General features: G+C 35.3%; 2 protein-coding genes across 3 annotated transcripts; both read left to right on the forward strand.

Annotated features, from left to right (window-relative positions):
• Window positions 1–1,846: 1,846 nt before the first annotated feature.
• Window positions 1,847–11,817, forward strand: LOC113772102 (DNA repair protein RAD16). 2 transcript variants are annotated; one of them, XM_027316653.1, is made up of 16 exons: window positions 1,847–2,058; window positions 2,314–2,412; window positions 3,994–5,174; window positions 5,846–5,968; window positions 6,066–6,139; window positions 6,775–6,838; window positions 6,953–7,099; window positions 7,229–7,314; window positions 7,532–7,601; window positions 8,408–8,530; window positions 9,113–9,343; window positions 9,724–9,828; window positions 9,909–10,061; window positions 11,128–11,216; window positions 11,311–11,391; window positions 11,504–11,817. In XM_027316653.1, exons 1-16 carry the CDS (start codon window positions 2,031–2,033, stop codon window positions 11,574–11,576), a joined length of 2,727 nt encoding a protein of 908 aa, XP_027172454.1. In that variant the 5' UTR covers window positions 1,847–2,030; the 3' UTR covers window positions 11,577–11,817. The 2 variants fall into 2 exon arrangements, 1 of the variants encoding a protein (XP_027172454.1); XR_003468475.1 differs by lacking the exon at window positions 11,504–11,817 and having other exon boundaries at window positions 9,909–10,063; window positions 11,129–11,216.
• Window positions 11,818–13,812: 1,995 nt separating this feature from the next.
• LOC113770329 (B-cell receptor-associated protein 31) lies at window positions 13,813–17,126 on the forward strand. Its single transcript, XM_027314750.1, has 2 exons — window positions 13,813–14,308; window positions 16,509–17,126. The coding sequence occupies exons 1-2, from the start codon at window positions 14,032–14,034 to the stop codon at window positions 16,889–16,891; spliced, it is 660 nt and encodes a 219-aa protein (XP_027170551.1). The 5' UTR covers window positions 13,813–14,031; the 3' UTR covers window positions 16,892–17,126.
• Window positions 17,127–18,711: the final 1,585 nt, after the last annotated feature.

The raw sequence follows: 18,711 nt of genomic DNA on the forward strand, positions 1-18,711 counted from the left end.
AAGACAGCTCAAAAAATCATTTGTTTTATTCTCTAGATAGAGAGAATTGAGAGTTAAGGGGTAGAATAGGTATATTTGTTAAAAATTAGATATAATTTTTTTTTTAGGTTCCAATAAGTAATTTCTGTTAAATTTAACGGATTCCGTCACCTTTACAATTTAGTTCAAAATACGGGGTGTCGTGTTGTATATTTTGAAATCACGAGTGACTTTTCTGTATATTAGATTTATCACAGGAGACTTTTTTGTATTTTACCAAAAAAAAAAACACTCCAAAGTCCATCAATCAAAGAATAACTCTTTTGATTTAAATCACAAATCAAGACAAAGGTGGGCATGAAGAGAAACGAAAACAAAGACCAAGTTTTGGAACTTTACCTTTCTATGATACTAAGCATATTCTTAAACTTTTTCATGTCCAAGGATAAGGAAACCATATTTGTGGAAGCCAAGCCAAGACCTTGGAAAAGACATGGAGGCCACAAAACCCTTTACATTCCTACTACCCGACTCCAACACCATATTTACCACCCCCCCCCCTACCCACAAAATTTTTGAACAAAATTTCATCAAAATTAATTTTGGACACACCATTCCCATGAGGATGCCATTACATGGAAGAATCTGAATTAGTTTAGACACAGTTGTCAATCAGTCAACCTGCATTTGCTTCATGATACTTTGTGGAGGAACTCAAATATAATCACTAAATTAATCTCTCTCTATGTTGGATACTGGGGTGAAGTGTACCCTTGACAAGATGATTGTGGAGAACAACATGGGAATTCACTTTTACCAAAAAAAAAAAAAATTAGCAATTCATAGTGCTGATTGGACTACTTTCAAATTAGATTATCTAGATTAATTACATGCACATTTTTTTCAAAATAAATACAAGGAGAAAATTGTGGGCTATTTTACAAAGATGAAGATGTACAACTTTCACAGGATGGTATAAGGGTTACTCTAAAACCTTTTATTTAGTTATTGATGTCCAATTAAGGATAGATGAGCCACTTATATGTCCAAATTGGATTATAAATTATTTGAGATAATTTTGAGAAAAAAATACTGTAACACTTTTTTGATATGATGTATGTGAGATAAAAAGATTATTGAAAAATGTGTTGATGATGCAAGCAAATCAGTGTATGTAAATAAGGTGTAAATAATGTGTAATAACTTACAATCCAAACACACTCTACATATAAAGGAGTTTTAGTTCAAAAGTAGCAGTATTAACACTTAACGTGTTCTTCAATCTGTACTAGTGAACATAATAACATTTTAGAGCATTTACTAATTGCATATATTTAGTTTTGTTAATGGAAACAAAAAGGCATAAGATATTTTCTATTTCAAAGTGTAAGAATCAAAAGTAAAACATCCCATAAGTTATAAAAAAGAAAGCCTTTTTTCCCCTATAATATATATTAAGAATGAATAGCAAGAAAAGACATTGGTTTCTTAAAGTACAATAATTACTTTTTTTTAAAAAAAGAGTCCAATATGTAAATTTCACCCTCTTCCTTTCAAAATCAAAAAATTACATCCTCTCGCGTATTGCCAGTCCACAACACTTTCTTTTCCAATTCTAAAAGACTTGTTTAATTTTTGTACATATGCAAATATGCCCCAAAAAAATTCTATATTACTCCATTTTCGAAGAATTCAATTAAAATCCAAAACGCTGATATCCTTGTACACATTGCATCAATACTTGTACCTCTGAAAATAAAAAAGAAACAAAAAGAGAAGAAATTGTCATTTGTCCTTAATCCTTTTTCCACAATATAAAATATACTTTCCCGCCGCGGAGACGAAGTAGCCTTTCTTTGCTCTCTTTTTCTCACTCTTCCCCACACACTGACATACTCACACGGTAGAAAGACAAGAAAACACGCACACGACTGTTGAGTGACCCCTTTCCCCCTTCTTCTTCAAAGTCAAGAAAACCCAAATTTTCGTTGTAATTTGGAAAACCCAGAAAATCCCTAATCCTACTTTTCATTTTCCTTCTTGTTTTAGGGATGAATCTCCGTTCTCGAGCTTCAAAAGGTACCGTTTCAAGAACCCTGCTGTTTATTGGTTGCTGACTTGCTGTTTGTCCTTCTTTATTTCCTTATCTACTACTCTTTGCTTGATCATTTGGTTCATTAAAATCGAAATGGGATGTCTTTTTTTTAGCTTTCATATTTCTGGGTTTTTTGAGGAAATAGATTTATAGATGCTATTGTTGTTTTTTGAATTCTTCTTCAAAAGACGTGTCCTTTTTTTTTTCTGGGCTGAATTTTGATTATGATGTGGATGCAGGAAAAGATATTGTTCAATATATAGAGAGCTCTGATGATGATGAACAAGGCCGTACAGATTCTTCGGATTCTGACATTTATATAATAAGTGATTGTGAAGGTACAAATATGCACACACAGATAGTTTATATTACTTCAATAAAAATTGATTTTTGCAAATATGAATGCCAGGATGAAAGATTTATTGATTTGTCTCTTTTGGATTGTTTAATTATATTTAATATTAATTCGACTAAATATATAATGACGAAGGCCAAGCACAAGGACCTCTAGTTTTTGCCCTTTTGATACTTTGGCCAATTTTGTAGTGGAATGCACACGGTTGTAATGAGAAACATGGAGTACATTTTTTTTTTTTTGCCTATTTTCCTGTTTGAAAGTTTAATTACGTTAATAATCACTGCTGCAGTAATGCCTGTAAAAGCTAATGCTTTGGTGTCATGAAACTGTGAGTTTTAGTTTTTGCCCTTTTGATACTTTGGCCAATTTTGTAGTGGAATGCACACGGTTGTAATGAGAAACATGGAGTACATTTTTTTTTTGCCTATTTTCCTGTTTGAAAGTTTAATTATGTTAATAATCACTGCTGTAGTAATGCATGTAAAAGCTAATGCTTTGGTGTCATGAAACTGTGAGTTTTACTATGGAAAAATTTGGCAATTGGTAAGTAAATTGTCGGATAATAACTGAGATGGTGAGTTAGATTAACTCTTAAAATGTCGGAGGTACATTACATTGTGGGGATTTTGCACGCGCATGTCTTTGTATCTTTGTGTGCGTGTGTATAGGGTTGTAAACTTTGGCGGTTTCTTAGTAGTATGAGCTAGAGCTTTTGTGGAGTTAAGTGTATGTGTACGAAAATGTAAATAAGTTTTGCTGGGACGAGTCTGTTATCCTATTAAGAATACTATCTTAATTAGTGAAAGCCACATGGATTACCTTGTGGCTCTAGCTGTGCTGAGCTGTCTAAAGTTCATGAAAAGCTTCTTGTCTAAATCTCTGACCCAAGGAATAGGAATAAACCCTTTTTGGGTGCTTATAATAGTTTTTGAGGTTGTTATTGCATGAATGGCAGTTTGTTCCATCATCAATTGCAGTTTCAATTTGCTTCTTCACTATACGAGTGTGAACTGCTTTTTTCTTTTTCTTGGTTCGCTTTATCACAAGTTGGACATTTTCAAGTTGGAAAAGATTTTATGATTTGGTTAGGAAATTTCAGCATTAATTAGTGTTGAATGGTATATTCTTGGCACGGTTACCATAATTTGCTTTCATGAATCAGATTTAAAGATATAGTGAGTCTTATACGTTGGTGTCCTCTGCTTTTGGTGGGGTATGAGTCATTTGGGAAACATTAATTAAGAAAATCTGGACTAGATTAGCTTGCCTGCTTGTGCTGACTTGTTCAATTATTTGCAAGTCGTATTTTTGCCGTGTTTATCCATCAAAGATGGTTTTTATATTAGTAATGGCAGCTTGAATTTTCTGTATTGTCTATGGACTAGCATTTTCTTGGTATGATCAGCATGAGTTCAATACATGGTCACATTTGAAAGTATCTTCATGCTTTTGATTTAAATCACATAGAAGGTACAGGAAGACAATCCGGGAGAATTACTTCTTATTAGTCAGACTAGTTGTTAATTTCTAGCACTTTTGTGTAACTGATTTGGGTATGCAGATGAAGTATGTATGCACATGTTGGATGAGCATGAGGGAAAGGATATTCCAGACATAAATCTTGAACCAACTTTTGAGATTTCTGATGATGATATCCAGGATAATGTGTCAAAGAGGAGGAAAGTGGGGCCTGTGAAAATGAGGGGAAGGCGGAGGAACAAGAACTTGGATGTGGTCCTTGTAAGTGTTGACAGAGATAGAGAGTGCAATCAGATGGATACTGTTTTTGAGGATATAGCTGATCAATCTGAGAAGAAAAGTTTGAAAAGGAAGAGTAAAGGGCATAAGAGGCCAATATTAGTGTGGGAAGCATTGCAACATGAAATTGAGAGATGGATTAAGGAGAATGAAGCTAATGATGTTGACTTGAGTAACCAGAATGAAATTTTGGCAGAAACTGTTGAGCCACCTGCCAATTTGATTATACCACTGCTCAGGTACCAGAAAGAGTGGTTAGCTTGGGCACTAAAGCAAGAGGAGTCCACCACAAGAGGAGGCATTCTTGCCGATGAAATGGGGATGGGAAAGACAGCCCAAGCAATTGCACTAGTTGTGGCTAAACAGGAGATCCAAAAGGCAATCAGTGAACCCAGTTTAGTAGCATCTGCTCCCAGTTCCTCCAGCACATTTCCAGCAGTCAAAGGCACTCTTGTAATATGTCCATTGGTGGCAGTGGTTCAATGGGTAAGTGAAATTGACCGTTTCACCACAAAAGGTAGCAATAAGGTTCTTGTTTATCATGGATCACACAGGGGAAGGAATATTGACCAGTTTTCCGAATATGATTTTGTTATTACCACCTATTCCATAGTAGAGGCTGAGTACCGGAGAAATGTGATGCCACCTAAACACAAATGCCAGTGGTGTGGAAAGTTACTTTATGAGCACAAGATGTCTGTTCACCTGAAGTATTTTTGTGGGCCTGATGCAATCAAAACGGCTAAGCTGTCAAAGCAACAGAGAAAGAAGTCAAATTCAAAAACAACAACCTCGAAGCAGAACTTAGAGTTTGATGAAGATGACGCCTTTGATTCGAATGGTGATATGCAAAAGCGAGGTCGTAAGAAGGGTGCAAAGACTTCGAATTTTGCTTATGGTATTCCAGCGGATATTGGAGAGTCATCTTCTACAAAGAAATCTATCTTGCATTCTGTGAAATGGGAGCGCATCATTCTGGATGAGGTAACCGTTTTGAGTCTGATGTTATGTACATATCTATACAGTATCAGAGGCGTCAAAACACAATGAGTTTGTTTGGATAAGAGTTTATTTGGATGATTTATTTGAGATATTTACTGTAGCACTTTTTGTGATGTGATGTATGTGAGATAAAAAGGTGATTGGGAAGATAAAAAGGTGATTGGAATTTGTGAAAACAAATTTTGCAAACCAAATTATCTTTGTCCAAACAAACTCAATGTTTTTTCTTTTTTTGTTTTTTAATTCATTCTCTTTTCAAATATTCAAACTTTTTTGTCATTTTTCATAGGATCCTATTCATGTTACGGAACAAACTGGTAATGTTGTTAACCATGTGCTCTGTGCTAATAAAAAAAACTTCACATCTATGATTTTTAATTATTGGTTTGTGTGTATGTTGACTTCTTATTTTGAGAATAATTATGACCTCATGTTTTGACGATTGCTGTATTTGTTGCTGGGACTTTCAGATTGTTTTGGTTTTGTCACTTATGGCAATTTGCAGTCTGGGGTGAACCCAATAATAAGTTCTTTAGTGAAATTGCATTATTTTTATTAGCATTTTGAAATCTGTTCGTAGATATGTGTTTCAAGTGCAACTGATTAATATTAGAAAGATTTACTTCTCAGTGGTTCATTATATTTTGAAATAGGCTCATTACATAAAAGATCGACGCTCTAGTACTACAAGAGCGGTGTTTGCTTTACAATCTTTGTACAAATGGGCACTCAGTGGTACTCCACTCCAGAATCGTGTTGGTGAACTCTACTCCCTTGTAAGTGTATTTGCAAATTGTAAGATTTTTTTTTCCACAAAAAGCAATTGGTTTGTTTTAGACCTATTATTCATTGACTTTGTTTCCTTAATACAAGGTACGCTTCTTGGAGATAGTTCCTTACTCTTATTACTACTGCAAGGACTGTGATTGCCGATCACTTGACTACAGGTATTCTCTAACCTTGTTTAGACCCTCTACATTTACCGTCAAATAAAATAGTGAAAAGACACATTTTGCATGCATACAACTAGAGACAACTTCACTTGTCAAACAAAATCTGTCCTCCACTTTTTCATTACAGCTAAATTGCTGTACAATATGGTTGAAACTCTTACACATGTTTACGAGTGAAGGCAAGATTAGGAGTTGACTGATTAATGATTATCTGGAGTGAGTTGTAAAATAGTATAATCCATACAAATGCACTTGATTTTGTTCCAATATGCACCCAAAAAAAAAAACAATTTATAAAAGATAAAGTTGTTTATGATAGGCAGAGGATTTGGTGTTCATGCGGCCTTGGCACTTTAGTAGCTTTGAAATTGCAAGCTTTCATGTCTTCTTTGTCATTGTATGTGGGGTTGTTCACTGGATTTTAATAGGATTATAATTGACTTATGCACCTACTGATTTATAATTTTTAACAGAATATGCTTGTTATTATTTGTAGAAAGCAGATTATAACTGTACTGTGATTGATGTTGCATCATGGTGGCATTGTAATTTTTTTTGGCTGTTAGAACATTTTAATTATTTGTGTTTTATAACTGATATTCTTCAAAGAATAATTTTTTGACTTGCAGCACCTCAACTGATTGTCCACACTGCCCCCATAAATCTGTCAGGCACTTTTGCTGGTGGAACAGAGTATGCAATTCAGTTCATCTTTTTCATTTTTGTATTTTTCTTTTTGCTTTTTTACTGGGGCTTGAGTGGTATCTTTTACTGAAGTTATCTGGTAATGAAATGTTGTCCTCATAGCATGTTGCTTCTCCAATAAAATATGCTGGAAATCTTGGGGAAGGGAGAAAAGCAATGCTGTTGCTGAAGCATAGGATTTTAAAAAGCATAGTGTTAAGACGTACTAAAAAAGGCAGGGCTGCTGATCTGGCACTTCCCCCTAGGATTGTAAGTTCAATGTGCCTCTGATGACTATATGCAATCTCTAAATGTGTTTAGATTTCTGTTGAAGTTTTTACTCTATGTCCTTTCTTTGTTGTAACACATTTTCCTTCTCTTATCTGTGACACATTTCAGGTTACCCTGAGGCGGGATGAACTTGATATCAAAGAAGAAGATTATTATACATCACTATATAATGAAAGTCAGGCACAATTTAATACGTATGTGTTTTAATGCGTCTCTCTTTTATGGTTTAGGTTTGACAATATTATTATTCTGAGTGTATACTGGGAGCAGTTGCTTGTTATATGGCTATATTGTTGATTTGACACAATTGTTTTCTTATATTTGTTGGTTGATTTTCAAAGATTATCCTCTGAACAGAGCATTTGATTATTATTGTTACTTTTGGTTGGGTTACCTTTCTTTCATGTGCAGATATATTGAAGCAAATACTCTGATGAATAACTATGCCCACATATTTGATCTTCTCACACGCCTGCGGCAGGTTAATTAAAACTTTAGTAATTTTGACTTTCTATGACTTTGATACCCATTATTCCCACTTTCTGGACTTTCTTTTCTTTTCTTTTGCTTGCCTTACATGGTTGTTCCCTGGTTTATTGGTTATTTTTGTGTCTAAATGCATATACCAGTGCACTGGTTGTATCATTTGAAATGCCTTCTTCTGGCTATTACTCTCTCTCTCTCTCTCTCTCTCTCTCTCGTTCCGATGATTGAGATATTGTAATTTATATCTGATTGTTAGCCGTGATAATTTGGTTTTACCTGTTGCTCAGCAGCTGAATGTTTTTTTTCCGTTCTTTTGTTCAGCAAGCAGCTGGATGCTATTAATCTTTGACTTATGAGTTCATTTTATAAGAATCTATGTGTTTCTTAAGATTACATGCGATCCATTTGACAACGCCAAATTATGATAGTATTTCAATTTGCTGCTCTTTGCCTAATCTAAGTCCATCATGTGAACCTAGAGTTTATTTTTACCAAGGCTTTGTTTCCAATTTGCTTCATTTCTTCTAGTGATGGCTTTGGATAGTTCTGCTAATGCGTAATGCCATTGGCTTTGCTGAATATTTATGTATACATTATTTGGACTTAAGTAGGAATTGACAAGTTGGTAGATGCATCTCATGAATTTTCTAAGGTACTACCAAGTATATCCCTGGTAATGTACATCCACTTATATTGTGCTGTCTTAGATTAGGACGGTTAAGATATAGATTCAAAAGATTTTTCAGTTTTTCAGGAAAAAATTTGTTCCACTGTCTGATGAATTTCAGTTTGTGATTGTAGGCTGTTGATCATCCTTACCTTGTGGTGTACTCTAGCACAGCTGCTGGAAGAGGTGGAAGCATAAGGAATGCTCCCAGTGGTGAAGTATGTGGCTTATGTCATGAGAATGCTGAAGATGCTGTGGTGGGTATATTATTTGCTTATATCCCTTGCTACTCACTGATCTTTTTCATCCGGTTCAGATTTGCTTTTTCTTGACAACCATGCAAGGGAGTTGGAACTCTTGAAGTTCAGCTCAAGACAGAAGATTTAGGTTTTGCAATAAAAGAAAAAGGAGATATTTGAACTTGTAAGTAGAACTTAGAGAAAAGCCCTCTCTTGGCGGTTAATTAGTAGATATTCCTTGCCACTTTTGCAACTGGAAAAGGGACTTAGTGTTTGCGGAGCTGAAAAAGCCCCATATGTAAGCTCTCTGTAATTGATGTAAAAGGTGGGATGCAGGTGGAATGCTAATAAGTGAGATTGTCATGGATTGTCTAGCCTACCAAGAGTGCTGATTGTTGAATAGAGAATGTGAAGTTTTAAGCACTTGTGAAGCCTAATTTTGCTTCAAATCACAAAAAATTGATGGAGTTTTTGTTCTGAGCTATAGCTTTATTCTTTGATGATCGTGAATTATGGCCTACATATTCGGTTGATTAGTTTTTAGAGGGTTAAGATGGTCAGCAGATTAATCAGTTAAGTTGTTGGTTTTCATTGTTTCAGGTGACTTCATGCACTCATGTATTTTGCAAGTCTTGTTTAATTGATTTCTCCGCTAGCATGGGACAGATATCATGCCCATCTTGTGCAAAACTGCTTACTGTGGACTTCACAGGAAACAAGGAAAATGAGGATCAGATGCCTAAAACAACTATTAAAGGATTTAGGCCATCAAGTATTCTTAATAGAATCCGGCTGGATGATTTCCAGACAAGCACAAAAATAGATGCTTTGGTAAACCTCCTATTATGATTTTGTTGTTTTCATTTAATATCTGTTCATCTTCTCATTCTTTTTACGCTCATCGGCAGAGTTCCGTTGGTTTTGCTTGTAACTGGTTATGCTCAGTTGTGCATTAAAATTTAAATTAGGCTGAGGTTTATGCCTTTCAATTTCTATAGCCTTGAAAGGTTAGAGAATCATGCTCTAAATTTTTGTTTTTCCACAATAAATGCACAGCAACAGCATTTGCTCTCAGTGGCTTGCATGTCTTGGAAATATGTGAAAAGGGATCAAAGCAGAAATATAAAATGTTAGACAAGCAGGCTTTTTCTGTATTTTACAACAAACTACTTGTGGATCTAATTTTCTTTATTCTCATTTTTTGATGTCAGAGGGAAGAAATCAGATTTATGGTTGAAAGGGATGGGTCTGCAAAGGGAATTGTTTTTAGCCAATTCACGTCATTTTTAGATCTGATACATTACTCCCTCCAGAAGGTGAAGTGTCTTGTGCTTGTTTGTTGATTTATATTCTGTCAAACAGTGAAACTCAAGAAATGGCAGGTACCCTTTTGCAGTCTGGGGTTAGTTGTGTTCAATTAGTTGGATCAATGTCTATGGCTGCAAGAGATGCAGCTATAAAAAAATTTACTGAAGATCCTGATTGCAGAATATTTTTAATGAGTCTCAAAGCAGGAGGTGTTGCACTCAACCTCACTGTGGCATCTCATGTAAGTCACCGTTTCTTGTTCCTGATGAGACTGCTGTATCACTCTCCTGGACTAGGTCATTAAAAGTTTTCCAGTGCTTGATTACTGTTAGGATACTGACCTTTAAATACATGCAAACCGGGTCCTGTATCTTTCCTTCCTTCCTTGGTTCTAAATAATACCAATAGTATTGAATTAGCTGCTGGTATGATGAATTGCTAATTCATGTCGGCCAGCTTGTGGAATTTACAGCTTATGCACAATCTTGTGAGAAATCGTGGTGGCAGGATAAACATGAGAGGCAAGTTAGGAAGAAATAAGGGAGAAATATCTGGGTGAGTATGATTTCTCAAGTGTAGAACGAACTCAGGTGTTAGGAAGGGAGAAGAGGGGTTTCCTTTTCTTCTTAATTACTTTGGAATTTAATTCGTTTGAAAAGGAATAGAGGAAGAAACTAGTGCTGCATTCCTGGCCTCAGAACACTAATTTTTGGGTCAGTGGATATCAGCAATAACTTGCTGTTTATGTGTTCATAGCTAGGTTACCTGTAGATAGGGCTTTTTTTAACATAAAAATTTGTTGAGAAGAATATGGAAATGAATCACTCCCAAACAAGCACTACTTTACGCGGTGAGGGAGTAAATATTCATCTTCGTGCTTACTCCTTAGTGGCACATGAGGCTTACCTTGAGAAGCTCAACATTTTTTGGTTAGATCTATATGTACCCATTTCAGCTTCCTTTGTGTCTATGGATGCATTACTGTTTTATTTACCTGGAAGTGGGAATCTGACGTAGTAGAGGTGTGACCGACACATAATGCATGAGAGAGAGAGAGAGAGAGAGAGGGAGAGACTTACACTCAAACATGCACCTCAATGTGCAAGATACTCTGGATTGATTGAGCTTTCTCTTGCAGCCTTCGAGCATCTGTTGTTTCATACTACGAAAGTGGGTATATTTATTCTGTCGGCGGATCAACTCCAGATTTCTAATATAGTAATGAGATACTATGCTGTGCTCACTTACACTTCTTTTGAGACTGTCATTCAACTTCATCGATGGCTTATCTTTGCCACTTTTTTTAGGTTTTTTTGATGGATCCGTGGTGGAATCCTGCAGTTGAAAGGCAAGCCCAGGATAGAATTCACCGAATAGGACAGTTTAAACCAATCAGGCCTGTTTGCTTTTCCAATACATGATACTTTTATAGTCTGCCTTAAGGTATATGGTGTTTCAACCTATTTACAGTTTAACTTGTACCCTTGCAGAATTGTGAGGTTTGTTATCAAGGATACAGTTGAGGAGAGAATCTTAAAGTTGCAAGAGAAGAAGGAACTGGTCTTTGAAGGGTAAGTTAATCTTCAATCAACCTTTGGTAAACACCTTTTTTCTTTTTTTCTTGTAATAACTGCCAAAATTTTGTAGGTGACTAAGTCTACATACCTTGTTGATCTTTTGCAGGACTGTGGGTGGCTCTTCAGAGGCTTTAGCAAAACTGACGGAGGCAGATCTCAGATTCCTGTTTCTTACTTGAGCAAAGACCACAGTTTGCAATCCATGTAATGCTTTTTGGTGGGTTTCTCCCAACTGTCTTATTTTGTAAGCATCTTAATAGACTTTGGAACTACCAAAACTCGACCGCATAGCTGCTGTTAAGTTTGTCCTTCTGGGCAACTGCTTTTAATCTATCTCTAGAACCTGGTCATACCATGAAACCTGTCCTTTTCTTGTTTGTGATATTGGAAATTTGAACTTGAAATAGCCTGTTTGCTATTCAGCTATCGAATGTGAATGATTGTGTTTGGACAACCCTTCTGTGGCCAACCCCTACAATACTTGAGTTACCATCACCTTCAATCTTTCAGCAAAGGTTGGAGAAACACTCAACATGACACAGACTGATTTTGTTCAAGAAAATCCCAGATAGGTCGCTTTGCCTAAACACATTATCAGAAGCCATTGAAAGAAACATGTAGACTGCAAGAACTATAGTTTTCGGGATCAACTGCTGAACAAGCAAACCGACTTGAAAATCACAACGCAAGACTTTTTGTTTGGACAAAGAGATTTTGGAAAAAAAAATTTTTGCCTCACAAATCCCAATCATCTTTTTATCTTCCCAATCACCTTTTTATCTCACATACATCACATCACAAAAAGTGCTACAGTAAATATCTCAAATAAATCATCTAAATAAACTCTTATCCAAACAAACTCAAGAATCAACCGCAAGAACATGGAAAATAGTGATGGAATGAAACTTATTGCGGAATCCGGGGGCTGGTTTAGGTGGGGATGTTTTAGCCATTTAACCGGAATTGTCTATTGCGGCTCTATGTCAGCACACATTAATAAAACAAAAGGATTTGTTTTAGAAAATTAATTTTATTTGTCCGGAAAAGAGTGAATACTATTTATCTTTAACGAGCGTGTGTTTAGTATCTGTTAATCACTTGTCAAGTCAATTCAAACAAAAATTTAATTAAAAACAAAGTCAAGAGATTGTAAAGGAAAAATAAAATGTTATTTTCCATGTTATATATGGTTTTTAACTATTTATTCTATTCTAAAACAACTAAAATTTTTCTTTGTTTTCATTTCTTATATCTAAAATTTGGGTGAAAATTTTTTATTGATAAATGATGTCTATACTCCAAAATAATCTGCCGACACTATTCCTTCACTGACAAAAGGGTAGAGGATGTCAGAAATTATTTTTGAAGTGCAAATATCACTTCGTAACAGTCTACCCTATTTTGTATGTGTAGGTGGCTTCCGAAGTCACAATTTTTTTGCATTTTTATGTGTAAAGCATTTTAGCTATTGCTCGTTAAGGGAGGACGGATGGGTCTGGATGGCGTGGGAAAATGAGGGTCTGTTTGGTTGGAAGTAAAATGTTTTCCTTGGGAAAATATTTTCCGTGGAAGTAATTTTCCATGAAAATCATTTCCCTTTCATCATTTTCAGGTGTTTGGTTAGCTTATTGAAAATATTTTCTTACTTCATTTTTCTGGTGTTTGTTTAACTTTTGAAATATTTTCACTTTTATCTCTATCTTTACTTTCTACACATTATAAATACATACTTCTTCCCATGGAAAATAAGAAAATTTATCTCATTGTTTAACTTTAAAAAATTTTGGAGATAGGTATATATGAATAAAAAATATCTCCTTAAGCAAATAAATAAATTGCTGGCCATTTAGTGTCAAATATCAATCACATGCAATGCTTATTGTGACATATATCTTGCACTCTCACTGCTGAAAGTTTCTCTAGAAAAGAATGTCCCTATTATACATAATTAATTACTAGCATAGGATGAACATGATGAGGTTTTTTTTTATTTTGAACATACTAGGGGGAGGGTTGGGTGGTACGGGGGAGGGAGTGTAAGGAAGAGGTCTTGGGTTCGAGTCTTCCTGTTTACACTAAAAAAAAAAAAGAACATACTGCAAGATGATTTCAGTAAGTTTGGAACATACTACAGGCAAGATGCATGCATTTCGGAAAACAACTTCAGGAAGTTGGGAAGGGAAGTTGTTTTCCATAAGATGAGTGAAAATATTTTACATAGGAAAATGTTTTCAGTAACTTTTGTGCAACCAAACACGGGAAATTAGGAAAATATTTTCCTGGAAAACATTTTCACCCGAAACAAACGGACCCTGAGTGTAAGTGGGAAGTGTTGAGTTCGAAATTTTTCACTAAAATTTTAAGAGAGTTATTGCTCATTAAAATAATAAAATTTCGTTTGCCAAATCCAATAAAGAAATGCCACAGCCACAATGGTTCTTTAGCAGTACTTACAGGCACCGACAGCACACGCAACCCACACTGAACAGTCAGTCAACCTTCACACATTCAAATTCCAGCAACCCGTGTAGACTCCCCAAATTTCCATACAAAACCCAGAAATCCCTTTCCATCCCTCTTTCTATTCAGCCAAGAATTGAGTAAATTCAGCAAAAAAAGAAAAAAAGAAAAAAAATGATACAACTGTTTTTCACTGTGATATTCTGTGAAATGGCAGTGATTTTGCTGCTATTGTTCAAAACCCCCTTGAGGAAGCTTGAAATCTTGACTCTTGATCGAGTGAAGCGTGGAAGTGGACCTCTTGTTGTCAAATCTGTGGGTGCTACAGTTTTGGTGATGATGACTTATTCAGTATACACGATTCGAGAACTCAATTCTCGACCCGTTGAGTCCTTCAACCCAACTGATCAAGTGCTCTTGGCTTATGAAGTTTTAGATACTTCACTTATGGGTAAAAATTAGTACCCTTTTTCAATATCAGATACTAGTTACCTAGTACTTTATTTTTTTTTAGCTTTTTGTGTGCGTAAATTTGTGGTTCCCCCAACCCCTCCTCCTAACAATGGGTTTTTGCTCAGATTGTTTGATTATTAAGTTATTTGGTGGGAAAGGGAAAAATGTTTTGTCCTTGAAGGGATGGAGAAATTACTCGATTAATCCTATGTATGACTGTTCTGCAGTTGGTGTTTGTATATGTTGTTATTATGTGAAAATGGTTTGATGTCAACGAATTTTGAGGTGCAGGGAAAAACTAGTGGAATTAGGCTGTAAAGTTTATTTCTGTGTACAGTTTTGGCTATGTAAAACTGTGTGACCTTTTTTTTAGGGTTTTCATTGTTCTTATTTATTTCCAGCTTAGGCAGAAGTGATCAAGTTAACTGTTTTACAGGTATTAAAGTTGTGATATTCAGGTTGTTGGTCAAATGCTGGTACATAGAAAGCTTGAGGTTGAAGTTTTAAGGCAGTAGAATTAGTTCTCTTTTACAATTCTAGGTGAAGGAAAAGTTAAAATGATGATGAAAATGAAAAACAATTTTTCATAAAGCTTCGCCTCTTAAGTTGAATTATTAGCTGTTGTAGGATGACGTTTAAATTGAAGGAACTGATAGAAAATGAATTCTGAAAAATTGTATCAATGGAATAGAACTATTTAAGACTCTTGAGATGCATTCCCTGAGAAGAATGTTTGTGGTGTCTTAATATAATGTTTTAGATGAGAGATAAAAATGCACTATAGTTAAATAAGATAAAGAAACATGTTGCTATTGTGCTACTGTGTCTTATGTCGGAGATACGCTATATGGTGAAGGAACTGTTGTCATGCTGGTTGAAGCATTGAATGATAAGATGTATTAGAAATTCAACCTTGTAGATTTCAATGGATCGGATTGTGAGCAAGTATTAGGCAAATATAGGATGGCTGACTGCGAAGCTTGATTGTTGCAAGTAAATTCTAGAATGCTTTCCTGGTTTTTCCTCTCCTTCTTAACCATCAAGTAGTGGGAAGTGGGCTACTTTTATGAGGACGGCCTGCAACACAGGTTCCCTTTTTGAATGGTGACCTGCACTTTAAGTTTTAAAGACTGACCAAAAAAAAAAAACAATGCGATGATTACAGATTTGGGTCTCTTCAGAAGGGAGGATTACTTGAATACAAGTCTCAAGATTTCATGGATTTGATGGTCCTTCACTTTAACTTCCTCTCTTTTGTTTTTGTGTGCCATCTGTTGGTCAAAATCACCTGTGTTCATTCTTCACCTTCCCTAGTATTTTCTAAAGGAAAGAAGGTCTTTTTCTCATCCCTCGAGTTATACTGGATCGTAAAATGGATAAGAGGTTATAACTTACAACACAGAGTTGATGCTTGACCTGGAATTGTTTGAAGATGTTTGAACCTGAAATTGTGAACAGAGATCAGCCTTTGTGCATCAGATCTCTTCTACACTGGTTATCTGTTAAACTGGCTGCTGAATTGCATATAATTGCGGGGCAGAAAATTTGGAACTTTATGGGGTCAAACTAAAAAGCTAGAAATTTGTGAAAAAGAGAATAAGAATCCCTTAGCTTTTGTGATAACAATGAATGTATAATGACAAATATTATTTTTGTAAATGTTGATTGATGAATATATTAGTCTTTCTAATCAAACTACTCTACTAAGCAAATGTTGGATTGCTTGTATGCATAGAAATTTGTGAAAAAGAGAGAAAGAATCCCTAAGCTTTTGTGATAACAATGAATGTATAATGACAAATATCGATTTTTGTAAATGTTGATTGATGAATATATTAGTCTTTCTAATCAAACTACTCTACTAAGCAAATGTTGGATTGCTTGTATGCATGTATTTATCATGATGCAGCAATAGTAGTGCATAATTTGATTCATCGGAAGTTTGATGATGGCTGTAAAACATATAGGGTGAGAATGTTTTCTTTAGTTAAGCACGATAAGTACATCCATTTGGTCCTGTTGTTCAACTGTGACAAGCTATTAACGGTTTGAAGGATCCCCAAATTGGTAATAGTATATTTTCTCTTCATTTAATCTTGTCCTAGATCTAAGAAATACAAAGTTTTGCCCCCAATCAGATGTTTCTTACAACTCCTCTCTCCTATTAAATTTTATTAATAGCTATTCATGCTATGTAGGATTCTCGCTGTTTCTTGCGCTCATGATAGACAGGCTACACCATTACATTCGCGAGCTTCGTATTCTCAGAAAGACCATGGAGGCTGCTAAAAAACAAAGCAGAGAAGTTGATGAGGGCAAAAAGGCAAATGGAGCAGAGCTCAATGCCTTAAAGGAGGAGGTTTCTGCTATGAAGACAAAGATTAATATTCTGGAATCTGAGTGCAAGGCCAAAGAGAAAGAGTTGAAAGCGGCAGAAAGCAATTCTGAGTCTCTTAAAAAGCAATCTGAAGGTTTACTTCTTGAATATGACCGCTTGCTGGAGGACAATCAAAGTCTCAGGAGCCAATTGCATTCACTTGATCAGAGCTTGGCCAATTCTGATGGCAAGAAGAACATGTAGTTCCAAACATATGGTCATGGGAAACCAGCTTCTATGGCTGTTCAGAAGCTGGTTCTAAGTATGTAACCAGGAACATTTTTTGAGGTATTGTTCTGTTGCAGAGACTTTTGTACGAGATTTATGTGGAGGAATCCTAATGAGCTTTACTTAAATGGTGGCGCCAGTATGATCATAATCACAGTTATTTTTATAATTGTTGTGATTATTATTGCATCTAATAGGGTTATGTGATTAAGCAGTTGCCTGGATCAGTTATCTTTGTATGTCCTATTTCTGATGCACTCGGTTTCTTCAAGGCAGTAGGGTATCCCCCTTTTCTCCAAGAAAATCTAATGATAGATAATAATGTCGTATAAGCCTTTTACATCTTTACTGCTCTAATCGAAGGCGTCAACCTGGAAATTTCTGTATTGATTTGCCAAACATGGTTGGAGAACTCAATTGTATGTGCCACCCTTGCCATCAACTTCAAGTCTCAGAACAAAAAGCAAGTAGTAATGCTGCCTGTCTTGGTTGGTTGGTAATGCTATGAATTGGATTAGCATTACTTCTTCAGATACGGATGGGTCTTGATGGGCTCAAACAATCTTCATTTTTTGATCTTCTGGTGCAATTGACCACCAATAATGGCTTAAAGATAAATTCTAGAAAAAGGTATTCATCAAATTTGCTTTCCAGTTTTCATGCATTCGTATCCTAAGTATGATGAGATACAACTAATAAATTCGTGTGGACACCACATGGAATTCTTCCTGCCCAATTGATGTCTAAATGGATTTCCCACTATAGTTTATGTTTCCATTAACTTTTATCTCTAGGTAAAACATCTTTGTAAGTCACATTCAGAAGTTAATAAACGCCCTTTTTTTATACAACCTTATCAGTAATTCATAAAATTTTGATTTATTACGCTAAAGGTCCTTTATTCGAAGTTTTCATTTACCCAACATTGGTTATTTTAGTCCCTTTAACACGACTATTCTAGTGCAAGATGAAGAGTTGAACACGTCTTATTGACACGATTATTTTAGTGCAAAATAAAGAATTGAATATGAATACGATGGGACAAAGCGAAGAGTTCAGATAATGTAAATAAGTTTTTTTTTTAATGTGATACCAAGGCTACATTAGCGCAAAAAAAAAAAAAAGTAATTTCCTTGTTGGCATAAAGTGATATTTTGTCGCGGAATCGATTGCTTGGAGTTTATCATCCCCGAGGGATTTCTTGAAAACCTACTTCACAAAAAGGTACCTCGAAAAGAATGCTTGTGTCAACTTTAAGCTCTTGTAGATTGAGTCTCTCAATAGAAGACCAGAATTATGGAGCTATACACTCAAGTACGATATACTCTAGGTGCTTGCGAGTTATTTTGTCTAGAAGCATTTTTGGGTAGAAAACTAGAAACAAACACATCATAGGATTTTCGTTGCTATCCACAGCCTGCTCTAGGATTAGGTGTTGCCTCTATTGTCATGAAATGCTCACAAAAGGTGGGCAATTGGTTTTTTTTTTTTTTTCTTTTATGTCTGAGCCAATTTGTATTTACCCCCCAAGGATTCATTCTTTACATATTTGGTCTTGATTTTGTGGTCAAATCTCATGCCTATATCTCCCATTTCACTTTTTATACATTTGATCTCTAGAATCTAGATACAAGGTTTTTCATAGGTTATTTACCATCATTCGTTTATTAAACTTCGTCTAGTATTCTGTTTTTCTCCAAAAAATTTACATTGCAAAGCTATTCTGAATTCTAAATTTTAATTTTAAATTTATATTAGTTATCATTTATCCAATATTGTATACACTGTAAATATAT

Source organism: Coffea eugenioides, chromosome 5 (genome assembly GCF_003713205.1).
Source record: "Coffea eugenioides isolate CCC68of chromosome 5, Ceug_1.0, whole genome shotgun sequence".
NCBI lineage: Eukaryota > Viridiplantae > Streptophyta > Magnoliopsida > Gentianales > Rubiaceae > Coffea > Coffea eugenioides.

Excerpts from the sequence above, each read along its gene's own strand:
- LOC113772102 (XM_027316653.1), top strand. The coding sequence starts at position 2,031 with ATGAATCTCCGTTCTCGAGCTTCAAAAG. Across the intron at positions 5,969-6,065 it reads TTGGTGAACTCTACTCCCTT|GTACGCTTCTTGGAGATAGT; the intron begins GTAAGTGTATTT and ends CCTTAATACAAG. Across the intron at positions 8,531-9,112 it reads AGAATGCTGAAGATGCTGTG|GTGACTTCATGCACTCATGT; the intron begins GTGGGTATATTA and ends TCATTGTTTCAG.
- LOC113770329 (XM_027314750.1), top strand. The coding sequence starts at position 14,032 with ATGATACAACTGTTTTTCACTGTGATATTCTGTGAAATGGCAGTGATT. Across the intron at positions 14,309-16,508 it reads TTTAGATACTTCACTTATGG|GATTCTCGCTGTTTCTTGCG; the intron begins GTAAAAATTAGT and ends CATGCTATGTAG.